Source organism: Pomacea canaliculata, linkage group LG6, assembly GCF_003073045.1.
Source record: "Pomacea canaliculata isolate SZHN2017 linkage group LG6, ASM307304v1, whole genome shotgun sequence".
Lineage (NCBI taxonomy): Eukaryota > Metazoa > Mollusca > Gastropoda > Architaenioglossa > Ampullariidae > Pomacea > Pomacea canaliculata.
Window position 1 is genome coordinate 4,894,989 of NC_037595.1, and position 20,192 is coordinate 4,915,180.

General features: G+C 39.4%; 2 protein-coding genes across 2 annotated transcripts; both read left to right on the forward strand.

The window, feature by feature from the left end:
• Positions 1-111: 111 nt before the first annotated feature.
• Positions 112-3,564, forward strand: LOC112566791. The gene is made up of 4 exons (XM_025243155.1): positions 112-237; positions 1,217-1,343; positions 2,884-3,051; positions 3,431-3,564. The coding sequence occupies exons 1-4, from the start codon at positions 177-179 to the stop codon at positions 3,489-3,491; spliced, it is 417 nt and encodes a 138-aa protein (XP_025098940.1). The 5' UTR covers positions 112-176; the 3' UTR covers positions 3,492-3,564.
• Positions 3,565-6,024: 2,460 nt separating this feature from the next.
• Positions 6,025-7,829, forward strand: LOC112566792. The gene is made up of 4 exons (XM_025243156.1): positions 6,025-6,151; positions 6,329-6,461; positions 7,163-7,330; positions 7,688-7,829. The coding sequence occupies exons 1-4, from the start codon at positions 6,103-6,105 to the stop codon at positions 7,725-7,727; spliced, it is 390 nt and encodes a 129-aa protein (XP_025098941.1). The 5' UTR covers positions 6,025-6,102; the 3' UTR covers positions 7,728-7,829.
• The last annotated feature ends 12,363 nt before the right edge of the window (positions 7,830-20,192 follow it).

The following is a 20,192-nucleotide window of genomic DNA, read 5'->3' on the forward strand; positions in this document are numbered from 1 at the left end:
TGATCTGAGGTAGAAACTGTGACACGAAAGCAAGTTACATATTTTTGTTTTGTCAGAGTAAGGGCTCACATGACTATATAAGTTGTGTGATCCGACGACCCGCCATGAGGCGCAAAAGGTAGAAACTTCTGAGTGACACCGTCTGCACCAGATCCCAAGGACTGAAGACCAGCGCAATGTCCATCGTCATGCTGTTCATACTCTTTGTGACAGCCTCCCTGGGGAACGTGCTGGCTGGTAAGAATACCACACTCATGTACATAAATATAGACAGTTCCAGAACAAGAAATAATACCATAATGTACAGATGGTAAGTCATGTAACAAATTCTCTTGAAAGTCGACAAAGTAAAAGCGGTTAGCACAGAATATAGGGAATAGTAGATGCTGCTGTTTGGTTATGGTACAGGACAAACCTGTTGAAATTATTCACATCTTTAGGCATTTATGTATTTGATTGCAAGTTAGTATGGGAGGTGAATACTGAATATAGTGTTACACGTGGTCATCAGTGAGTTTGCTTATTACTACATTATTAGAAGTGCTGGAGGGGGGACGGGAGATTGTCAGGGCAGCAGGTAGCCGTCGTTGACATCGCAAACGCCATTTTACACAACAAAGAAATTCAAAGGTGTATGTCAGAGAGTCTTTGATCATTATCAAATGCTTTTCAGTAATCTCTCTCTCTACCACACACACACACAGAGATAATCACACACATATTCTGTTTAACGACGTCCGCAGGATGCCAATTATTCGACCAAAAAATATACAAGACTTCCTTCAATTAATAGTGAGATTGTTTCCAAACCAATGACAATAAATCAAACATTTTCAGAAATATTTTGCCCTTTAGCAGCTGATATAATCTGTGATTTGACAGTCTTTCAATGTTGGCGGTGGCAACAAACTTTTGCTAGTGACAACGACCGCGCCATGTCTCTAGACTGAAGACGCCTACACTGTCTTGTCACTCCTGGTGATACTTTCCCTTGGGAGTGTGCTTGCTGGTAACAAAGCTACCTTCGCCATAGTTTGTAGAATCTTCGACACACGATGACGAGGTCGTCTTAGATGGAAAGATGATGTTGTGTCACTGGTTTCATTTAATAATAAGTAATATTTTTATTCATGCCTAGCCTTTAGAGGATTCTCATAAATATGTTACATCTGAAAGTAACGAGCAATAATGCAAACACATTGTTTTCAACGTGCAGAACAATACCCGTACCCAGTGAACTGTGGAGAACCCAGATTGTGTTCCTATAATGTGGGTGCTCACTGCATCAAGGGCCGGAGTGGTCCCGTGTATGGACATTGTGACTTCCAGAACGCCATATGCAAGTAAGTTTCGCTTCTCTTTCGTTAATATAATTGTTTTGTCACTTTACAATGATTTCTCTAATTGTTCTCTGTTAGTTTCATTGGAAGCTATTTTATTACTTCAGTTCTCTAACATTTGTGATATTGCTGATCAAATATACTTACAGTTGGTTTATTTTTTTGCTAAGGTTGAAAGCTCTCCTACCGAATGATAAATCCAGATAAGAAGTGATAGTACGGATATTTTATTTTAGGATAGCTTCTCAAGCAGGCACTCAATACTAAAATGACGGATCCTTTCTCCATTATTCTCCTTGCCACCAAGTAATGGGATGTATACCATTTTACTTCGATATACCCATCGAAACTGGGTGCTTGAGATACATGTACACAGTCTCTATACGTATCGAATAAATAGTCGTATGAATTCTAAATAAAAAATTTTATACACTTTTTTCGCTCTTTGTTGTGGCCCTATGCTCTTTGAAGAGTAACAAGGATTAAACTAAAGTAACTCCGTGCTAGACTAACACTTGATTGTTAAAAAATCCCAATCAATTTTATTTAACGCTATCTGTTCATTGCACAGTTTGATAGAGGTGAGTTTTGGCCTTTTTTATTAGATATAAGATTCTCATTTGTACATGCGCACAGTACAAACCATTTAAAAATAATCACGAATAGACAGTTAAAAAATTGGGTAGAGAAGCGACCGATGTAATGTCTCTGGGTACAGCAAGTGGTGAGTGGCGGAATTCCGGACTAAACTGTGTAGATAGGTCTGTCGAGAATGTCTCAAGCGATGGTCAGAGTTAAGAAATCCTACAAGCTCGAAGATTTGAGCTTCACGCCAGAAATTGTCTTTGATATTGAAACAGCGACACCTGCACTGACCAAGTGGGTAGAAATTAGCACATCAACGGCATCAGGTTTGTTACCCAGTGTAGACTGTACAAGGCCTCCATAGTTCCCATTTTTCTGAAGGGTTAAAGAAAGCGGACCATGTCTTCTGATACACCAAGATCAACCCACCCCTGAGAAAAAGATCGGGGCATTTAAAATAAAGTGCTCATGAAATAGCTTTGACTTTTTGTTAGACTGCTGAGCTGCCAAGTAACCCTAATGTGAGTAGAGCGAAAAAATTTCAAATGGTCATATAAACCGACACAGATAAAACCGTGTTTCAGCTTATCTTGCAAGGTGGTTCACGGCAAGGTGTAAACAGAAATTAAAAATTGTCTGGCTAACTACCCGGACAAGTACAGCTGCTAGTGAGTACGAGTCAAGTAATAAATAAAATGGTATTCTTATTCTTTCTTTCTCTTTATTACTGGTGCGGTTGTTCTAAGGCTCTAAGCCAGACCTGGGCAAAGGCCCGCCTTCTGTCTCTGACCGGCCCGCCCGCTGGCCCGCCCTCCAGTATATATACTATGTATACAGTATTGGATAAAACTGAGTTAACTATATTAGTCCGGCCCTCTAAAACCATCCCAAATTCTCATGCGGCCCCTTGGGAAAATTAATTGCCCACCCCTGCTCTAAGCCATCATTCTGATTGCAGTGGCGAGGAGTGGGACCCCAGCAACAGCTGCTTTCTGCCCTACCCACTCTTTTGCGACCTACCGCCCGACCAACGCCCATGTTATCTTGACCCCCAACCCTGGTGTGTGGAGGGTCGCTCAGAGCCCGTGCGAGGTCACTGTGCCATCCAGTACGCCATTTGTGACGAGTGAGTTAATTCCGCTTTCTTCATACAATACGACATTTAGTGTTAGAGAAAGCTAGAGGAAGACACAACTTGTAGCAGCTAGTAGGATGACTAGTAATTAGTGAAATTAACAAAGACCTTTTAACAGCTTGAGTCCATGATATCAGTTTACCTCGCCGTGTGTTTTGTTGATATAACGAGAGCGAATCCAATGTGTTTACATGAATGTTCTTTTTCATAGGGAATGTTTCTGTGTGTGTGTGTTTTTGTGTAACAAAGAAAGACAGATAGACAAAGCTAAGTACACTTTTATCCAAATCTGAGAAAATACAGGATAGTATCTCTTCCAGATATTCTCATATCACGATAGTGACTTTCATCTCGGTTTTATTTTTCCTAGAAACGCCGTGGTTGATACAAGCAATAGCTGCTTGCGTGAGACAAGTCTCCTCCTTCGTTGAACGTTTGCACTTCATTGTTTATTATCCTTACTGACCACGTGACCTTTGTACTATGTGGACTAATAAAGTGCAGTAAAAATATCTAAGCTCTCTTTGTTTCTCAACAGTATAACGGATTTGTTCTGATACTTAAAAAAAGTGAGAACTGTCACTGAATGTCTGTTAAGGGGTGTGTAAATGGAAAAGACTGCGAAATGGAGGAAAAGTGAAGAAAGATAACAATATACATCCCACACACCAACACTCACAAGCTGTAAGACAGACATAACAAAGGACACACTCTTCCTGTAGGTCCTTGCCGCAGTCACACAATCCAAGTGTGAAACGGAGTTGACCTCTCCTCTCAAAATGATGAACTGAAATATTTCTCAAAATTTAAGAAAACCGACGATAGGTCTTAGAACCTTGCTTCTTAGATTTCTTTAAAAAGAAGGTACTAAAGATGATGATGATGATGATGATGATGATGATGATGATGATGATGATAATTAGGATGATGATTGATAATAAAATGAGGAAAAGCATTATAAAAATAAAATGCAATGATAATGGTTCTACAGACAATGAAAGCAAAGACGATGAAAGAGGGATATGAAGGGGTAGACGGACATTCAAACAAGAAGACAGATTTCGAAAAAAAGGACAGAAAGATTTTCCGAATATTTACAGATTAGACTAGTATCCTACACTAACTTATATTCTGGCTTTCATGTTTTGTAGAAACGCCTTGTTTGATGTAACCTACAGCTGCCTGCGGTCAATCGGACTTCCAGTAAACAATTAGTGCTTCTTACTGTTTACTATTCGGACCTTTTATCATCTTTGGCTTAACAAAGTGCATGTAAAAACTATAAACTCTGACATTTTTGTTGAAAGCATAATTTATTGTTCTTATATTAAAAACTTAGGTTTGGTTGTGGTTAACATATATCAATTTGTAAAAAATAACTACCCCTCACATTCTATTTCTGACATAGTGAGTAATGTAAGTGCATCACGAGACCTAAACAGTGTAAATTATGGTCACATGTAAATGGTGGAGCCACGTGGTCATTGTCTGACCTTTTGTTCAACAAATAAATGTCTTTGAAATACATAAATACTTTGTTTTCATGTCCGCACTAAAAACAGGCATGTTTTAACCATCTTTAAAAGCCGCCATTGAATTACTGATGATGGGGGGAGACAGAATGTGAGAGAAGGACAGGCAAGGATAAAAAGATGTTAGAGCATGTCAGTGATCGTGGTTATGCCGTATATACTAATATCTCTATTTATTAGAATATGAACTTCACAGCATCATTGCTAAAGTGTAAACTAAAAATTGTATAAAGAATATGATGGCTACTTTCAAGTGCTGCTACATTACAGGTTATCAGTGAAAAGCTGAAGTTCGCTATTTACAGTTCTACACACACACATCACAGGCAATCACTGTGTTGTTCAAAGAATGTGCAAATAAGTGCAGTTTGGTTACCCCTGTCTGTGACACTTTTATTGTTGGTGGGGATGCATCCATAATCGTGAGCCCTAAATAATCTCAAATATGGTCGCATTTTAATGGGACATTATTAGGGGGACTTATCTATATTTCCAGAGTAAAAATGTGTTGAACCACAGGCCGTTTGCTCTACAAATAAATGTCACTGAAACACATTAATAACTTGTTTTCGTGTGCTAGAAACAATCCACATGAGAAACACGGCCGCTTTATCAATTTCAAAAGCTGCCATTTAAGTAGAGGTGCGTGAGAGAAAGAAAGAGAGAGAAAGAGAGAGAAAGGAAGAGAGAGAGAGTAAGAAAGAGAGAGAAAGGAAGAGAGAGTAAGAAAAAGAGAGAAAGAAGAGAACAGAAATGTGTAGAGAGACTCATATTATAGTGAGGTATTCATCTAAAAGTAATAAACATCTAGCTCAAGATAATCTGTACATGGCTTAAATAATATGTATATAAGTAAAGGTAATATATATAGCAGTAATAAGTACAGACTTTCTAAGGCTAACAATTCAAAATTTACACATATGAGAATGTATTGCATAATAGTAAGAGCAGAAAAGCACAAATTTCAAAAGGGGATTGAAAGAGAAAGTAAAGAAAAAAAGTAATGAAACAAAACCAAACAAAGAAACACTAAAAAACAAATTGAAACAACAAGCGAAATACTTCAAATGAAAGAACAAACAAACGAATATACCAGTCAACAAAACCACCAATAAGTTAGAAAACAAACCCCGAATAAACAAATATACTAGTCTAACAAATAGACAAAAACATACAAATAAACAATCATGAAAAAAAAAAAAAGACACGAAGTGAAGGGGGCAGACAAGAAAGAAAAAGGAGGACAGAAAGGGGAATTAACTTGGGTCAAATGAACTCTACAGTAGACCAATGACCTCATGAGGCCACAGAAACCAGCCATCACTTAATTAAGAAATTGCTTTCAAAAAAGTATAAGCGATGCAAATATTTTCAGAAATGTCAGACGTTGATCTGACAGGGAGTTATATATATGTATATAAAGTCTGTGATCAGACAACTCTTCCTTTCTGGCACGTGACAACATCTGCTCCACGTCCATAGATTGAAGACTTGCACATTTTCCATAGTCATGCTGCTGGTACTCTGGGTGGCACTGTGCCTGGGGAGTGTGCTCGCTGGTAACAAAAGCTACTTTTATCATAGTTTGTCAAATCTTGGAATTATGACGATGAAATCGACTTACGATGTTGATGATGTTATGACCTGGAGTCTTGGAGTGAGGGGCAAGAATGTGGCGATGGTAGATGGTACACAAGCAATGCTTGTATGTTTTATTTATTGTTGTCAACGTGCAGATGAGCCGACATACCCATTCCCAGTGAACTGTGAAGAACCCAGGGACTGTACAGAAGATCAGATTCCCTACTGCATCATTGGCCGAGATGAACCCGTGTATGGACATTGTGAGATACAGGACGCCATCTGCGAGTAAGCCTCGCTTTTCTCTCTTCTTTATCATATGATCTATCACATTCTTTATTACCTCCCTGTTATCTTTACTGTTCATAGTTTAAGTCTCATAATTAAGTTCTCTAACATTTGTGTTAGTGCAGATAGAATGTGCTTACCTTGGTTGTTTGTTAACTTCTCAAAGCACTTCAGCGTAACGAAAGTATAATCAAGGAAATTTATTATTTTGACATTAAATGCCATCAGGTTGGCTACTAGGAACATAATGTACCAGTCGTTCATAGTTCCCATACATCTGTACGGATGACGACTCTACTAGATGATACAGAAAAATAATCTTGGCACTCGATTTGAAGAGCTGGGTGAAATTGTTTTGAATGGGAAGTAACTCTATGGAAGATGTCCATTATATCTAGAGCGAAGTGGCACAAACTGAGCTGGAGTGGCAGTTGTTTGTCATGACATTGTATGTAAGACCAATTTCCGTTAAGGATGGTCAAATTTGGTGAATAGAGAAAAGAAGTTGGTTGGCTATCGTAGAGGATGGACTTGCCATACCATGCAGGACATGCTTACCGTCCCTAGACTTAGCCCAAGCGTGGAGAACCAGACCCATCCGATGACCAATCCCTGGACCAGCGCACCTTGTACTAGTAAAAAAAAAATGAATAAAAAGCTTCCCCCCTCTCTCTCTCCTGACGTCATTGCTGTGGTTGCAGTGGCGAGGAGTGGGACCCCAGCAACAGCTGCTTCCTGCCGTACGCCATCAGCTGCGACCAACCCGCCGACGATCGCGAATGTGGACGTGACGCACGCCCCTGGTGCGTGGTGGGCAGGGCACGGCCAGTGCGAGGTCACTGCGCCATCCAGGAGGCCATCTGTGACGAGTGAGTTCCTCTTTGTGTTTAGTAATCCCTTCCTTACTTGGGTCCAAAAGGGTGAGAGTGCAAGAAGGTAGACGCGGCTTGTGGCTACTAGTAAGAAGTAATAATAATTCGTAAATTAGTAAAAGTAAGAAAGAGTTTCAGTTTCTAACAGCTGGAATGTCGCCGTTAGTGAGAGCTATTAATAATAGCAGCCTGACAGAGATAGTTACAGAATGTAAAAGCTGTTAACAGCCTGAAGTTGGTAACCATTCGCCCATTTTCTTCTTTGAAAACGACAGATGAGTAGCTTCTCAAAATATTCCCAAATCAGGATAGTAACATTAACGAACTTGCATTTTGCTTTCAATCTCTTTGTAGAAACGCCGTGCTTGACATCAGCAGTCGCTGCCTGCAGTGAGACAACACCCGACTTTCGTTCAACTGTGGGAATGTTTTATGATCATTACTAATAATGTGACCTTTTATGTACAATAGACTCACCATGGGCAAATAAAACAATATCAACTCTCATACTTTTTTTCGATTTACTTTCATGTTCAGATTTGAGTGAGCGGTTGTCATTGAGAGTCTTTACATCATGATTTATTTCTTGTTCGGGAACTGTCTAGATTTCTGTACGTGAAAGTGGCTTTCTTACCAGCCACCACGTTCCCCAGGGAGGCTGTCACCAAGAGTATGAACGTCAGCAACATCGGAGGGCTCTCCACGTGGCAAGAGACTTTGTGTGACGAGTGTGTTACACGAGTGTAGTGTGTTGTGTGTAGTAGTTTAGGTAATTAGTGGCTCAGGAAAACTCATTTTCCCAAACGTCAACACAGGTCCAGGGAAATGGGGTATGTGGGCGATAAATAGGATTTAACTCCTTCCGCTTTCCAATGACCCTTTAGAACTCACACCACTTTGGATGGTCACTAACTCGGCCACAGCTGACAGAGCTCATGATATGTGAACAAATGAGTAACAGATTTCTTTGCTCTCAGGGCGGAACTGTGACACGAAAGCAAGTTATATACTTTTGTTTTGTCAGAGTAAGGACTATATAAGTTGTGTGATCCGACCACCCGCCATGGGGAGCTGAGGCAGAAACTTCTGAGTGACACCGTCAGCACCAGATCCCAAGGACTGAAGACCAGCGCAATGTCCATCGTCATGCTGTTCATACTCTTGGTGACAGCCTCCCTGGGGAACGTGCTGGCTGGTAAGAATACCACACTCATGTACATAAATATAGACAGTTCCAGAACAAGAAATAATACCAGAATGTACAGACTGTAAGTCAGGTAACAAATTATCTTGAAAGTCGACAAAATAAAAGCGATGAGCACAGAATATAGGGAATAGTAGATGCTGCTGGTTGATTATGGTACGGGACAAACCTGTTGAAATTATTCATATCTTTAGACACCTATGTATTTGATTGACAGTTAGTATGGAACGTAAACACTGAATACAGTGTTACACGTGGTCATCAGTGAGTTTGCTTATTACTACATTATTAGAAGTGCTGGAGGGGGGACTGGAGATTGTCAGGGTAGCAGGTAGCCGTCGTTGACATCGCAAACGCCATGAAGGTGTATGTCAGAGATTCTTTGATCATTATCCCCTGTTTAATACATGCTTTTCAGTAATCTCTCTCTCTCACACACATACACAGATACTCAATCACACACATACTAGTGAGAAAAGGAAAGGCACAATTTTTTATGAGGGTAATCAAGAAAAGAACAAACACAAAAAGAAACAAATAATAAAAGAACAAAAACAAATTCCAAAAAATAGCAAAAAAACCCTCCTAATGAACAAAACACATTAAGTGCCCCCTCACCAAAGAAAAACCCAAATACAATAATAAAAATAAACAAAAATAATAAGCAACCCCAAACAAGGAAGAAAAATAAATGAAAAGAAGCAGTCAGGTAATAAAGAATGAAAGGGGACCGGAAGAATAATCAATTCTGTTTAACGACGTCCGCAGGATGTCAATTATTGGACCAAAAAATATACAAGACTTCCTTCACTTAATAGTGAGATTACTTCCAAACCAATGACAATAAATCACACATTTTCAGAAATATTTTGCCCTTTAGCAGCTGTATATAATCTGTGATTTGACAGTCTTTCATTGTTGGCGGTGGCAGCAAACTTTTGTTCGTGACAACGACCGCGTAATGTCTCTAGACTGAAGACGCCTACACTGTCCATAGTCATGCTGCTACTCCTGGTGGTACTTTCCCTTGGAAATGTGCTCACTGGCAACTAAAGCCACGTATATCTTCATATACATTCATCATAGTTAGCTAAATCTTTGACATACAACGACAAAGTCGTAGTCGACTAACAATGGACAAGTTAGTACTGTAACTGGAGGACGTTTGCTCTATCAACTCGATGTTAAACAAAGAGTGTCCAGAAATGAACATTATTTGACTTAAAACATTTCTTTTTATCCATGTCTAACCTTTAGTCTTTTCTAAAGAGAAGTGTTACGCTTGATCTGCAAAGATAGTATGTTGATACCATATCCACACCTATACTGATGTACCATATGACAAACGTAATGTTGTCAACGTGCAGATGAGCCGACATACCCATTGCTTTTACAGATTATTATTTTTATGTTTCTTCTTAGAGATTCAGACCATTCAAATTTCTTTTACCATGACATTAGCATGATTTGATTTGATTTTTGTGAATCAGTTCTAACCATCCTTTTCTGTATCTCCATCTGTCATTACTAAAATGCCAACGTATGTAAATTCTTGGACTTTACGTTTTTGTTATCAAAAGCGATGGGTTATGTTGACTTGGCATTCTGTCTCATCTCTTTTGATTTGCTTGTGCTTACTTTGAGGGTTAATTTTTATGCATTGTTTTGCTTACATTATTTCATGTTCATCTTTGCATTGGCTGGATAACAATGTCATCAGCATTATCTAGGTCTTCCAGTTCATATGTAAGTGTCCAACGGATTCCTTTTTTTCTTGTTTTCTATTGTTTGTTTTATAAGCCAGTCCATGGCCTTCGCCATAGTTTGTATTATCTTCGACACACAATGACGAGGTCGACTTAGATGGAAAGATGATGATGTGTAGGTTATTTGTTTTGAAGTATATTTTTATTCATGCCTAGCCTTTAGTCGATTCTCATAAATATGTTACATCTGAAAGTAACGAGCTGTAGCACAAACACATTGTTTTCTACGTGCAGGTCAATCGCAATACCCCTTCCCAGTGAACTGTGAAGAACCCAGATTTTGTCACCAGGATCTGATTCCTTACTGCATCAAGGGTCGGAGAGACCCTGTGCGTGGACAATGTGAGTTCCAGGAGGCCATCTGCAGGTATGTTTCGCTTCTTTCTCGTCGATATATTGTTTTGTCACTATACAACAATTTCTCTAATTGTTCTTTGTTAGTTTCAGTTCTCTAACATTTGTGATAATGCTAATCCAATGAACTTACAGCTGCTTTTCGCTAAGATGAAAAGATCTTCTGTCTGGTGATAATTCAAGGTAAGGAGTGTTAGATAATTTATTTTAGTAAAGCTTTTCAAGCGGGCACTCAATACTAAAATGACGGATCCTTTCTACATTACTCTCATTGCCATCAGTCAATAGGATGTATACCACTTTACTTCAGTATACTTATAGAAACTATCTGCTTGAGTGTACATGTACACAGTCTCTATACATATCTAATTAATAGTCGGATTAATTGTAAATAAAATTTAGGATACACCTTTCTTGCCCTCTTTATTACGGTTCTGTGCTCTTCGAGGACAAAGTAACTCTGTGCTCGTCTGACTAACAATCAAATGTAAAAAAGACAATCATATTTCTTGAACACAATTTGTTCATTACACAGTTTGATAGAAGTGAGTTTTGGGCTCATTGATTAGATATTCTATTCAGAATTGGCAAGTAGCCCTAATGGAGTAGAGCGAAGCTAATCTGAAATAGTCATATTAACCGACTAACGTAAGATCGTCTTTTACTGTACCTTGCAAGGTTGTTTGTGGCAAAGTAAAAACAGAAACAAAAAAAATTGTCTGGATAACTACCCGACTACCCAGACAAGACCAGCTTATAGTCAGTACGAGTCAAGAAATAAATAAAATAAATTAAATGCTATTCTTTTTTTTTCAAACTTTCAAGTGCTGCAGGTGTTGTAAGCCATCATTCTGATTGCAGTGGCGAGGAGTTGGACCCCAGCAACAGCTGCTTTCTGCCCTACCCCGTCAGGTGCGACCTACCGGCCGGCCAACGCCTCTGTTTCCGTGACCTCCGACCCTTCTGTGTGGTGGGACGCCCAGAGCCCGTGCGAGGTCATTGTGCCATCCAGAGGGCCATTTGTGACGAGTGAGTTCCACTTTCTTGATACAGTGCGACATATAGTGTTAGAGAAAGCTAGAAGAAGCTAGGAAAAAACTTGTAGGAGCTAGTACGATGATTAGTATTTAGTAATTAGTGAAATTAACAAAGACTTTTAACAGGTTGAATCCATGAGATAGTTTTACCTCCCCTTTTGTCTTGTTTTTATAGCCAGAGAGACTGAATCAAATAAGTTTACATGAATAATCTTTTCTTTTTATGGGGATGTTTCTCTTTTGATTGTGTAAGAGAGAAAGAGAGAGAAAGACAGACAGACAAAGGGAGATAAGTTTTATTGAAATCTGAGGAAATACCAAATAGTATATTTTCGAGATATTCACATATCACGATGGTGACATTCGTCTCGGTTTTATTTTTTCCTAGAAACGCCGTTATTGATACCAGCAATAGCTGCTTGCAGTGAGACAAGTCTCCTCCTTCGTTCAACCTTTGCACTTCATTGTTTATTATCCTTACTGATCATGTGACCTTTGGACTAATAAAGTGCAATAAAAATATCTAAGCTCTCATAGTTTCTCAACAGTAGAATGAATTTGTTCTGATACTTTAAAAAAGTGAGAACTGTCACTGAATGTCTGTTAAGGTGTATGTAAATAGAAAAGACAGTGAGATGGGGGAAAAGTGAAGATAGATGACAATTCACATCACACACACCAACACTCACCAGCTATAAGAAAGAGATAACAAAGGACATCCTCCTCCTATAGTTCCTGGCCGCAGTCACACAATCCACGTCTGAAACGGAGGTCACCTCTCCTTCGGAGCCAATTGTCATAAAAAAAAAGATGAGCTAAAATGTTTCTCAAAATTGAAGAAAACTCACGGTAGGTCTAAGAAATTCGCTTCTTAAAATTCTTTAAAAAGAAGTTAGTAAAGAAGAAGAAGAAGAAGAAGAAGAAGAAGAAGATGATGATGATGATGATGATGATGATGATGATGATGATGATGATGATGATTTATTATAAAATGAGGAAAATCGGCATAAAATTAAAATGCGGTTTACAAAAATAGCTGTATACAGAAATACACAAATTATTCAATTAATGTAGCCGTAAGAACTAAATGGCTGTAACTTATGCTCAGAAATGCAAAACCAGATATAGACGAACAAAGGTACACATATCGCTATTTACACACATATATATATATACACACACACACGAATACATGAGTAAGCACACTATGCAAGAGAACGACAGGTACATAATTAGAAGAAGTTAAAAAAAAAAAAAAAATAAATGCACAAATAAACAAATATACGCGAGCAACAAAAATGGCGGACCGCCAACTAATATCCCTGAACTGCTTTGGTTACCCCTGTCTGTGACACTTTTATTGTTGGTGGGGATGCATCCATAATCGTGAGCCCTAAATAATCTCAAATATGGTCACATGGCAATGGGGCGTTATTAGGGTGACCTATCTATATTTCCTTAGAATAATTGAATGAAGTTCTTTGCATAGCCAAGGTAATAGATTAAACTTTTGCTGAAGCTCTAAATTTTCCTTAGTAATATAAAGTAGCGTACTTCTAAATTGTTTATAAAGTTGACTTAATTTTCTAAAAGAAAATATATTTTCACTTGACGTTTTGGCACAGTATGTAATAGTATAAGTTATAAATTGGGTAGACTAATTAGTCACCGAGTTACAGGAACTTCTGAGGAACCCACCAAAGTGAACGAAGTGTGCAAGTGAAGTCCCTTACAGACAAGGCATGAGAGGTCCTGGACCGGGGGAGGGGGAAGAGCCAGACCCACCCGATGACCAATCCCTGGACCAGAGCAGCTTGTACTAGTCCAGAAAAAAATTAATAAAAAGCTTCCTCCCTCTCTCTCTCTTGACGTCATTGCTGTGGTTGCAGTGGCGAGGAGTGGGACCCCAGCAACAGCTGCTTCCTGCCGTACGCCATCAGCTGCGACGAACCAGCAGACGATCGCGAATGTGGACGTGACGCACGCCCCTGGTGCGTGGTTGGCAGGGCACGGCCAGTGCGAGGTCACTGCGCCATCCAGGAGGCCATCTGTGACGAGTGAGTTCCTCTTTGTGCTTAGTAATCCCTTCCTTCACATGGGTCCAAAAGGTGACAGTGCAAGAAGGTAGACGCGGCTTGTGGCAACTAGTAAGACATAATAATAATTAGTAAATTAGTAAAAGTAAGAAAGAGTATCAGTTTCTAACAGCTGGAATGTAGCAGCTACAAAGAGATAGTTACATGATGTAAATGCTGTTAACAGCAACCATTCGCTCTTTTCCACAAATGACTGTCCTTTAGTCTAGAGTGTTAAACTACATGTGTATCAATGTGAATGTCTTTTAATCTATACTTTAGTATCCTTATTAGAAATTTAAGGACTTTACTGTTTTGGTAACAGAAAAGTGCAAGAGTGGAGCTATGGATGTGTATAGGTGGACTGCTGTCTGTCTCCCAAGACCAACGCTTAGCCTCTTGCGAAGTGCTCCGCTTTTAGTCTCGGCGAGCCTAAACAAAGAATGTGACTAAACCGGAAGCCTTTTAGTAGCCTGCCTCGTTTTAGTACGTTAACTGGAAAACATCGTCTGCCAGCAGTCCAGTAATTCAAGTTCGTGGTGGAATACTTTTGGCTTAGGGTAAAGGGAGTATCAGTAAGAGACAGCACGAGCTTGCAAGAGCTACTAGTAGCCAGTAACAGATTGTATGAACTTACACCTAAGTAGTTGTACTAGCACTTAGCAATTAAAAAAAGTAAGGGCTCTTAGCAATTGTTCAGAGAGTAGCTGCTTGTAACAGTTAGTAATACCTAGCATGCATGCGTAAACAATCGCAGGCAGAGAAAACAGAGACTGTTCATTCAGGGCTACAGGGTGTGCGTCCCTCATATAACTGGAAATGTTCTATCATGTAGTTGTAAATGTTTCACTCACATAGCTGGAAATGTTTCACTTACGTAGCCGGAAATGTTTAAAGGTGTTTGTGGGATTTTTTAAAACAAAAATATAGGAAATATATTCGAGACATTGGTTAGAAAGTTATGACAAATTAGAACAAATTTGAAAGTTACTTACTTTGCAAGGTGAATGTAATGTTACCAAAAAGATCGTCGTAACAATAAGGTAGTAAAGGAAGTGAAGGGCCCTTCCACTGCTGAGTAAGTAAATGGACACAGCATCGTGTATTGACGGACACAAACGTTCGACTTATCTGACTTATTTCTTTTTTTTGCTGACTTATATTTATCTTGCATTTAGCTGCTGAAGGTAGACAGGATGAATCAAATGTGTCTACACGTTTTCGTAGGTCGATATTTAAAAGTATCTTTACTTTTCTTTTTGCGGGGTGTGTGTGTGTGTTAGGTGTGGGGCGTACAGACAGTAACAATGACGACGATGACAGACAAATGAAAGTGTACATTGAAAAGGCCAGACGAGTACCTTCTAGAAATATTCACAAATCAGGATAGTAACTAACATTAACCAACTTACATTTCGCTTTCAATCTGTTTTGTAGAAACGCCGTGCTTGACATCAGCAGTCGATGCCTGCAGTGAGACAACACCTGACTTTCGTTCAACTACGGGAATGTTTTATGAGCATTACTAATAATGTGACCTTTTATGTACAATAGACTCATCATGGGCAAATAAAACAATATCAACTCTCACACTTTTTTCGATTTATTTTCATGTTCTGATTTGAGTGAGCGGTTGTCATTGAGAGTCTTTACATTATGATATTATTTCTTGTTCGAGAACTGTCTAGATTTCTGTACATGAGTGTGGCTTTCTTACCAGCCACCACATTCCCCAAGGAGACTGTCACCAAGAATATGAACAGCATGAGGTAGGACAGTACACTAGTCTTCAGTCCTTGGGATCTGGTGAAGACACTCAGAACCAGTTTCTGCCTCGGCGCCACCTGGCGGCATTTCGGATCGGTAGAGGTGTCGAGAGTGTTATCAGCCCGAGGCAACGGCAACCGCAACCGCAACCTCTGACCATCTTCGCTTGCTCTTTGAACAGAGTGAAGAGTGGAGCAGCCTTTGGAGGAGTAATAATTGAGTGCTTCTATCGCGCAGCATGACAACCACAGCAGTCACACTGCGCCGACCTCGGATAATAAAGAAATGACATTAAAAATACTGAGTCACTAACATGCCGACACTAGACACATTCAGCCACTGAACCACAGGTTAAAGACTGTACAGGTCATGGAAGTTAAATTGAGACATTAAGTGTTAAAAAATACAATAAGCAAATAAAATACTGTAGAACTGAACTGAGCAGTAGAAACAATTTTGCCCCGTTTCCTTATAAAGACCCAATAAGAAGAATAATTCTGTCTGTGAGTGCGTTGCTTGGATACAACCTGGACCGACTGTGTCTTCAGCACGGAGCTCGCAACAAACGGTCGCGTGTTTGGAGCTTGCTGTGTAGTATGTCACTGGCGCCATTTTGGTAGCTCATATGACCCCTTCGGCATTCGTTGAAATTTTTTAGAAAGTCATGGAAAAGCTGGGGAATATATTTATAGTATGCCTTTTACCAAAGCGGTCAAGGATGCTCACAACGAGGGCGAATTGCTCGCTAGCATTTTAGTTTTTACATCTCTATTTCTCATATCAACTTCACGGCTAGTTCAGTTCATAGTATTGTTATGGTTATCGTCTACACTAGTAGACCTGTAAACATCATGCCGTGTACTTGTTTGTGTTGTTCTTGTGTATTTACTTGGACTTCAGGTGCACTTAGCTATCAAGATGGCGCGCCTCCTCTATGGTGTACAGTCGTATCTCCTTTCACTCTTCACTTCTTCGGCTACCTTCCACCTTCACATTTCCAGCTTTCCTACTGAAAATTTGGAAAATCGCTACTCGGCTGTTTACGAAAAGAGAAAGCGAAAGAAAGGAAGGAGAGGAGGAGTTTTGGGCTGGCTGAGGAAATTCGACCTTAACGACAGACGTAGATATCCACTTCTACTGTTTGTGTCTGCTTTCTAATGTCACGTGTCAGATGCCTGCAGGAGTTCAGAGAAACGTGTGTCCTTGCTTTACGCGAAACTTGACTGAGACTGACAATTATCCCATTCGAGTGGACAGAGTTGATCTCAGTAAATCACAGGTTACTCAATGAAAAATCCGTCCATTTAGCTGCAGATGTCAAGCACGTGGCCGCTAACCATCTGTATGTTCATGATGTCACTCATAAATAAATAAATTGGTGAGTCAATAGGGAGCACAGTTTTTGCCTGGTGACGTAGCTTATACTGTGGACTGTTGTACGAACAAAAGATATTTCCCACATTACTGAGATCAACTCAATTTTTTTATTAATTCAGACAGTAGTTTGATCCCAGGGGAATGCTTGATATCTTTGCTAGTGTGAACATTTGTGAACGGTATCTTAATTTATGTGCATGGGTGACTAAACATTCTTTGCTCCGTTCAACTTTTGTTTTTTGTCTTTCAGACCAGCGTACTCATCAAGACTTGAATGAAGTCAATAAATAAATACCTAAATATCACAAAGGACACCGACAGAAAAGTCATCCAGGTTTTTATTCTGTCCTTCTCTCTCTCTCTCTCTCTCTCTCTCCCTCTCTCTCCCTCCCTGCCACACTTACAACATCTTTCGTCTCCCTCCAGTTCTAACATTCACACCCAACTTTCCTTTGAGCACAGAGGGGGAGTGGAAGCTACCTTCTGAATGTTCCACGTGTTGGCCAGCTCGTCTGTCTTGATGATATTGTCTTAACTGACAACAATGTTACATTTTTCTGAGTATTTACCCCAAACGTCAACATTGGTCGCGGGAAATTGGGTATGAGGGAGATAAATAGGATTTAACTCCTCCCGCCTTCCAAAGACCTTTTAGAACGCACACCACTTTAGAGGGTTACGAACACAGCTGACAGAGCTCATGATATATGAACAAATGAGTAACAGATTTCTTTGATCTGAGGTAGAAACTGTGACACGAAAGCAAGTTGCATATTTTTGTTTTGTCAGAGTAAGGGCTCACAGGACTATATAAGTTGTGTGATCAGACGACCCGCCATCAGGCGCCGAGGCAGAAACTTCTGAGTGACACCGTCTGCACCAGATCCCAAGGACTGAAGACCAGCGCAATGTCCATCGCCATGTTGTTCATACTCCTGGTGACAGTCTCCCTGGGGAACGTCCTGGCTGGTAAGAATACCACACTCATGTACATAAACATTGTTTCACAACAAGAAATAATACCATAATGTACAGATGGTAAGTCAGGTAACAAATTCTCTTGAAAGTCGACAAAGTAAAAGTGATGAGCACAGAATATAGGGAATAATAGATGCTGCTGTTTGGTTATGGTACAGGACAAACCTGTTGAAATTATTCATATGTTTAGGCATCTATGTATTTGATTATCAGTTAGTATGGGACGTGAACACTGAATATGGTGTTACACGTGGTCATCAGTGATTTTGCTTATTACTACATTATTAGAAGTGCTGGAGGGGGCACGGGAGATTGTCAGGGCAGCAGGTAGCCGTCGTTGACATCGCAAACGCCATGAAGGTGTATGTCAGAGAGTCTTTGATCATTATTACCAGTTTAATACATGTTTTTCAGTAATCTCTCTCACACACACACACAGAGATACTCAATCATACGCATACTAGTGAGAAAAGGAAAAGCACACATTTTAATAATAAAAGAACAAAAGCAAATTTTAAAAACTAGCAAAAGAAAAAAACTCCTAATGAACAAAACACATTGTGTCCCCACCCCACCCCCCCAAAAAAAAAAACCGAAAACAAATATAATAATAAAAATAAACAAAAATAATAAGCAACCCTAAACAAGAAAGAAAAAAAAAAGAAAAGTAGCAGTCAGATAATAAGGAATGAAAGAGGACCGGAAGAGTAATCAATTCTGTTTAACGACGTCCGCAGGATGCCAATTATTGGACCAAAAAATATACAAGACTTTCTTCACTTAATAGTGAGATTACTTCCAAACCAATGACAATAAATCACACATTTTCAGAAATACTTTTCCCTTTAGCAGCTGATATAATCTGTGACAGTCTTTCCTTCTTGGCGGTGGCTAAAAACTTTTTTTGTGCTCGTGACAACGACCACGCCATGTCTCTAGACTGAAGACGCCTACACTGCCCATAGTCATACTGCTACTCCTGGTGGTACTTTCCCCTGGGAGTATGCTCGCTGGCAACTAAAGCCACGTATACCTTCATATACATTCATCATAGTTTGCGAAATCTTTGACATACAACGACAAGTTCGTAGTCGACTAACAATGGACAAGATAGAACTGTGTGACTGGAGGATGTTTGCTCTATCAACTCGTTGTCAAACAAAGAGCGTCCAGAAATGAACTCATTTGAGTTAAAACATTTCTTTTTATTCATGTCTAACCTTTAGTCTTTACTTAAAAGAAGTGTTACGTTTGATCTGCAAAGATAGTATGTTGATACAATATCCACGGCTATAGTGTACCATATGACAAACTTAATGTTGTCAATGTGCAGATGAGCCGACATACCCATTCCCAGTGAACTGTGAACAACCCAGGCACTGTATACAAAATCAGATTCCTTACTGCATCATAGGGTGGAATGATCCGGTGTATGGACATTGTGAGATACAGGACGCCATATGCGAGTAAGTTTCGTTTCTCTCTCTCTCTTCTTCTTCTTCTTTATCTTCCATCACCTACGTAATCACTTTCCTTTTTTCCTTATTGTTCATAGTCAGTTTCAGTAGAAGCTTTCTTGTTAACTGAATTCTTTAATGTTTGTAATAACGCTTATAGTAGTTATTTGCTATTTGTTGAAGATTTTTCTTTGTAAAAGAAATCAAGGTAAGGAGTGTTAGTACGGATACTTTATTTTAGGATAGCTTCTCAAGTAGGCACTCAATACTAAAATGATGGATCCTTTCTACATTAGTCTCCTTGCCACCAGTAAATAGATGCATACCACCTAACTTCAATATACTTATGGAAACTGTTTGCGTTTACATGTACACAATATCTATACGTATCATGTTAACAGTCCGATCCATTATAAATAAATAGTTGGACACACTTTTTTCCATCCTCATCCAAAATAAACATTTCAGTTCACTTCAATTATGCCAAAACAGTTGCATGTGTCTTAGTCCATACATCTTTGACTTGTTAGCTTGGTTATTCGTTGCCTTAGTAATATGTACCAATTTAAAAAGGGTCCCTTGAGTGTTAAGTTTTCATTTTTTAGAAATTAAGAAGTTAAAATTAATCTCAAGGCCACCATGGACCAACGCAGAATTGCCGACTCTGGCCACGTGATCAGTAGATTCGTAGTGTGGTGCAGATCTTTAAAAATGTACAGCAATTGGTGAGATTGCGTGGTGAATTCTATACTAAACTGTGTAGATCAGTGTAGAGGAAGTCTCAAACGAGGATGACAGAGTTCAGAAATCCCACAACCACAAAGGTGACAAATGCACGGCAGAA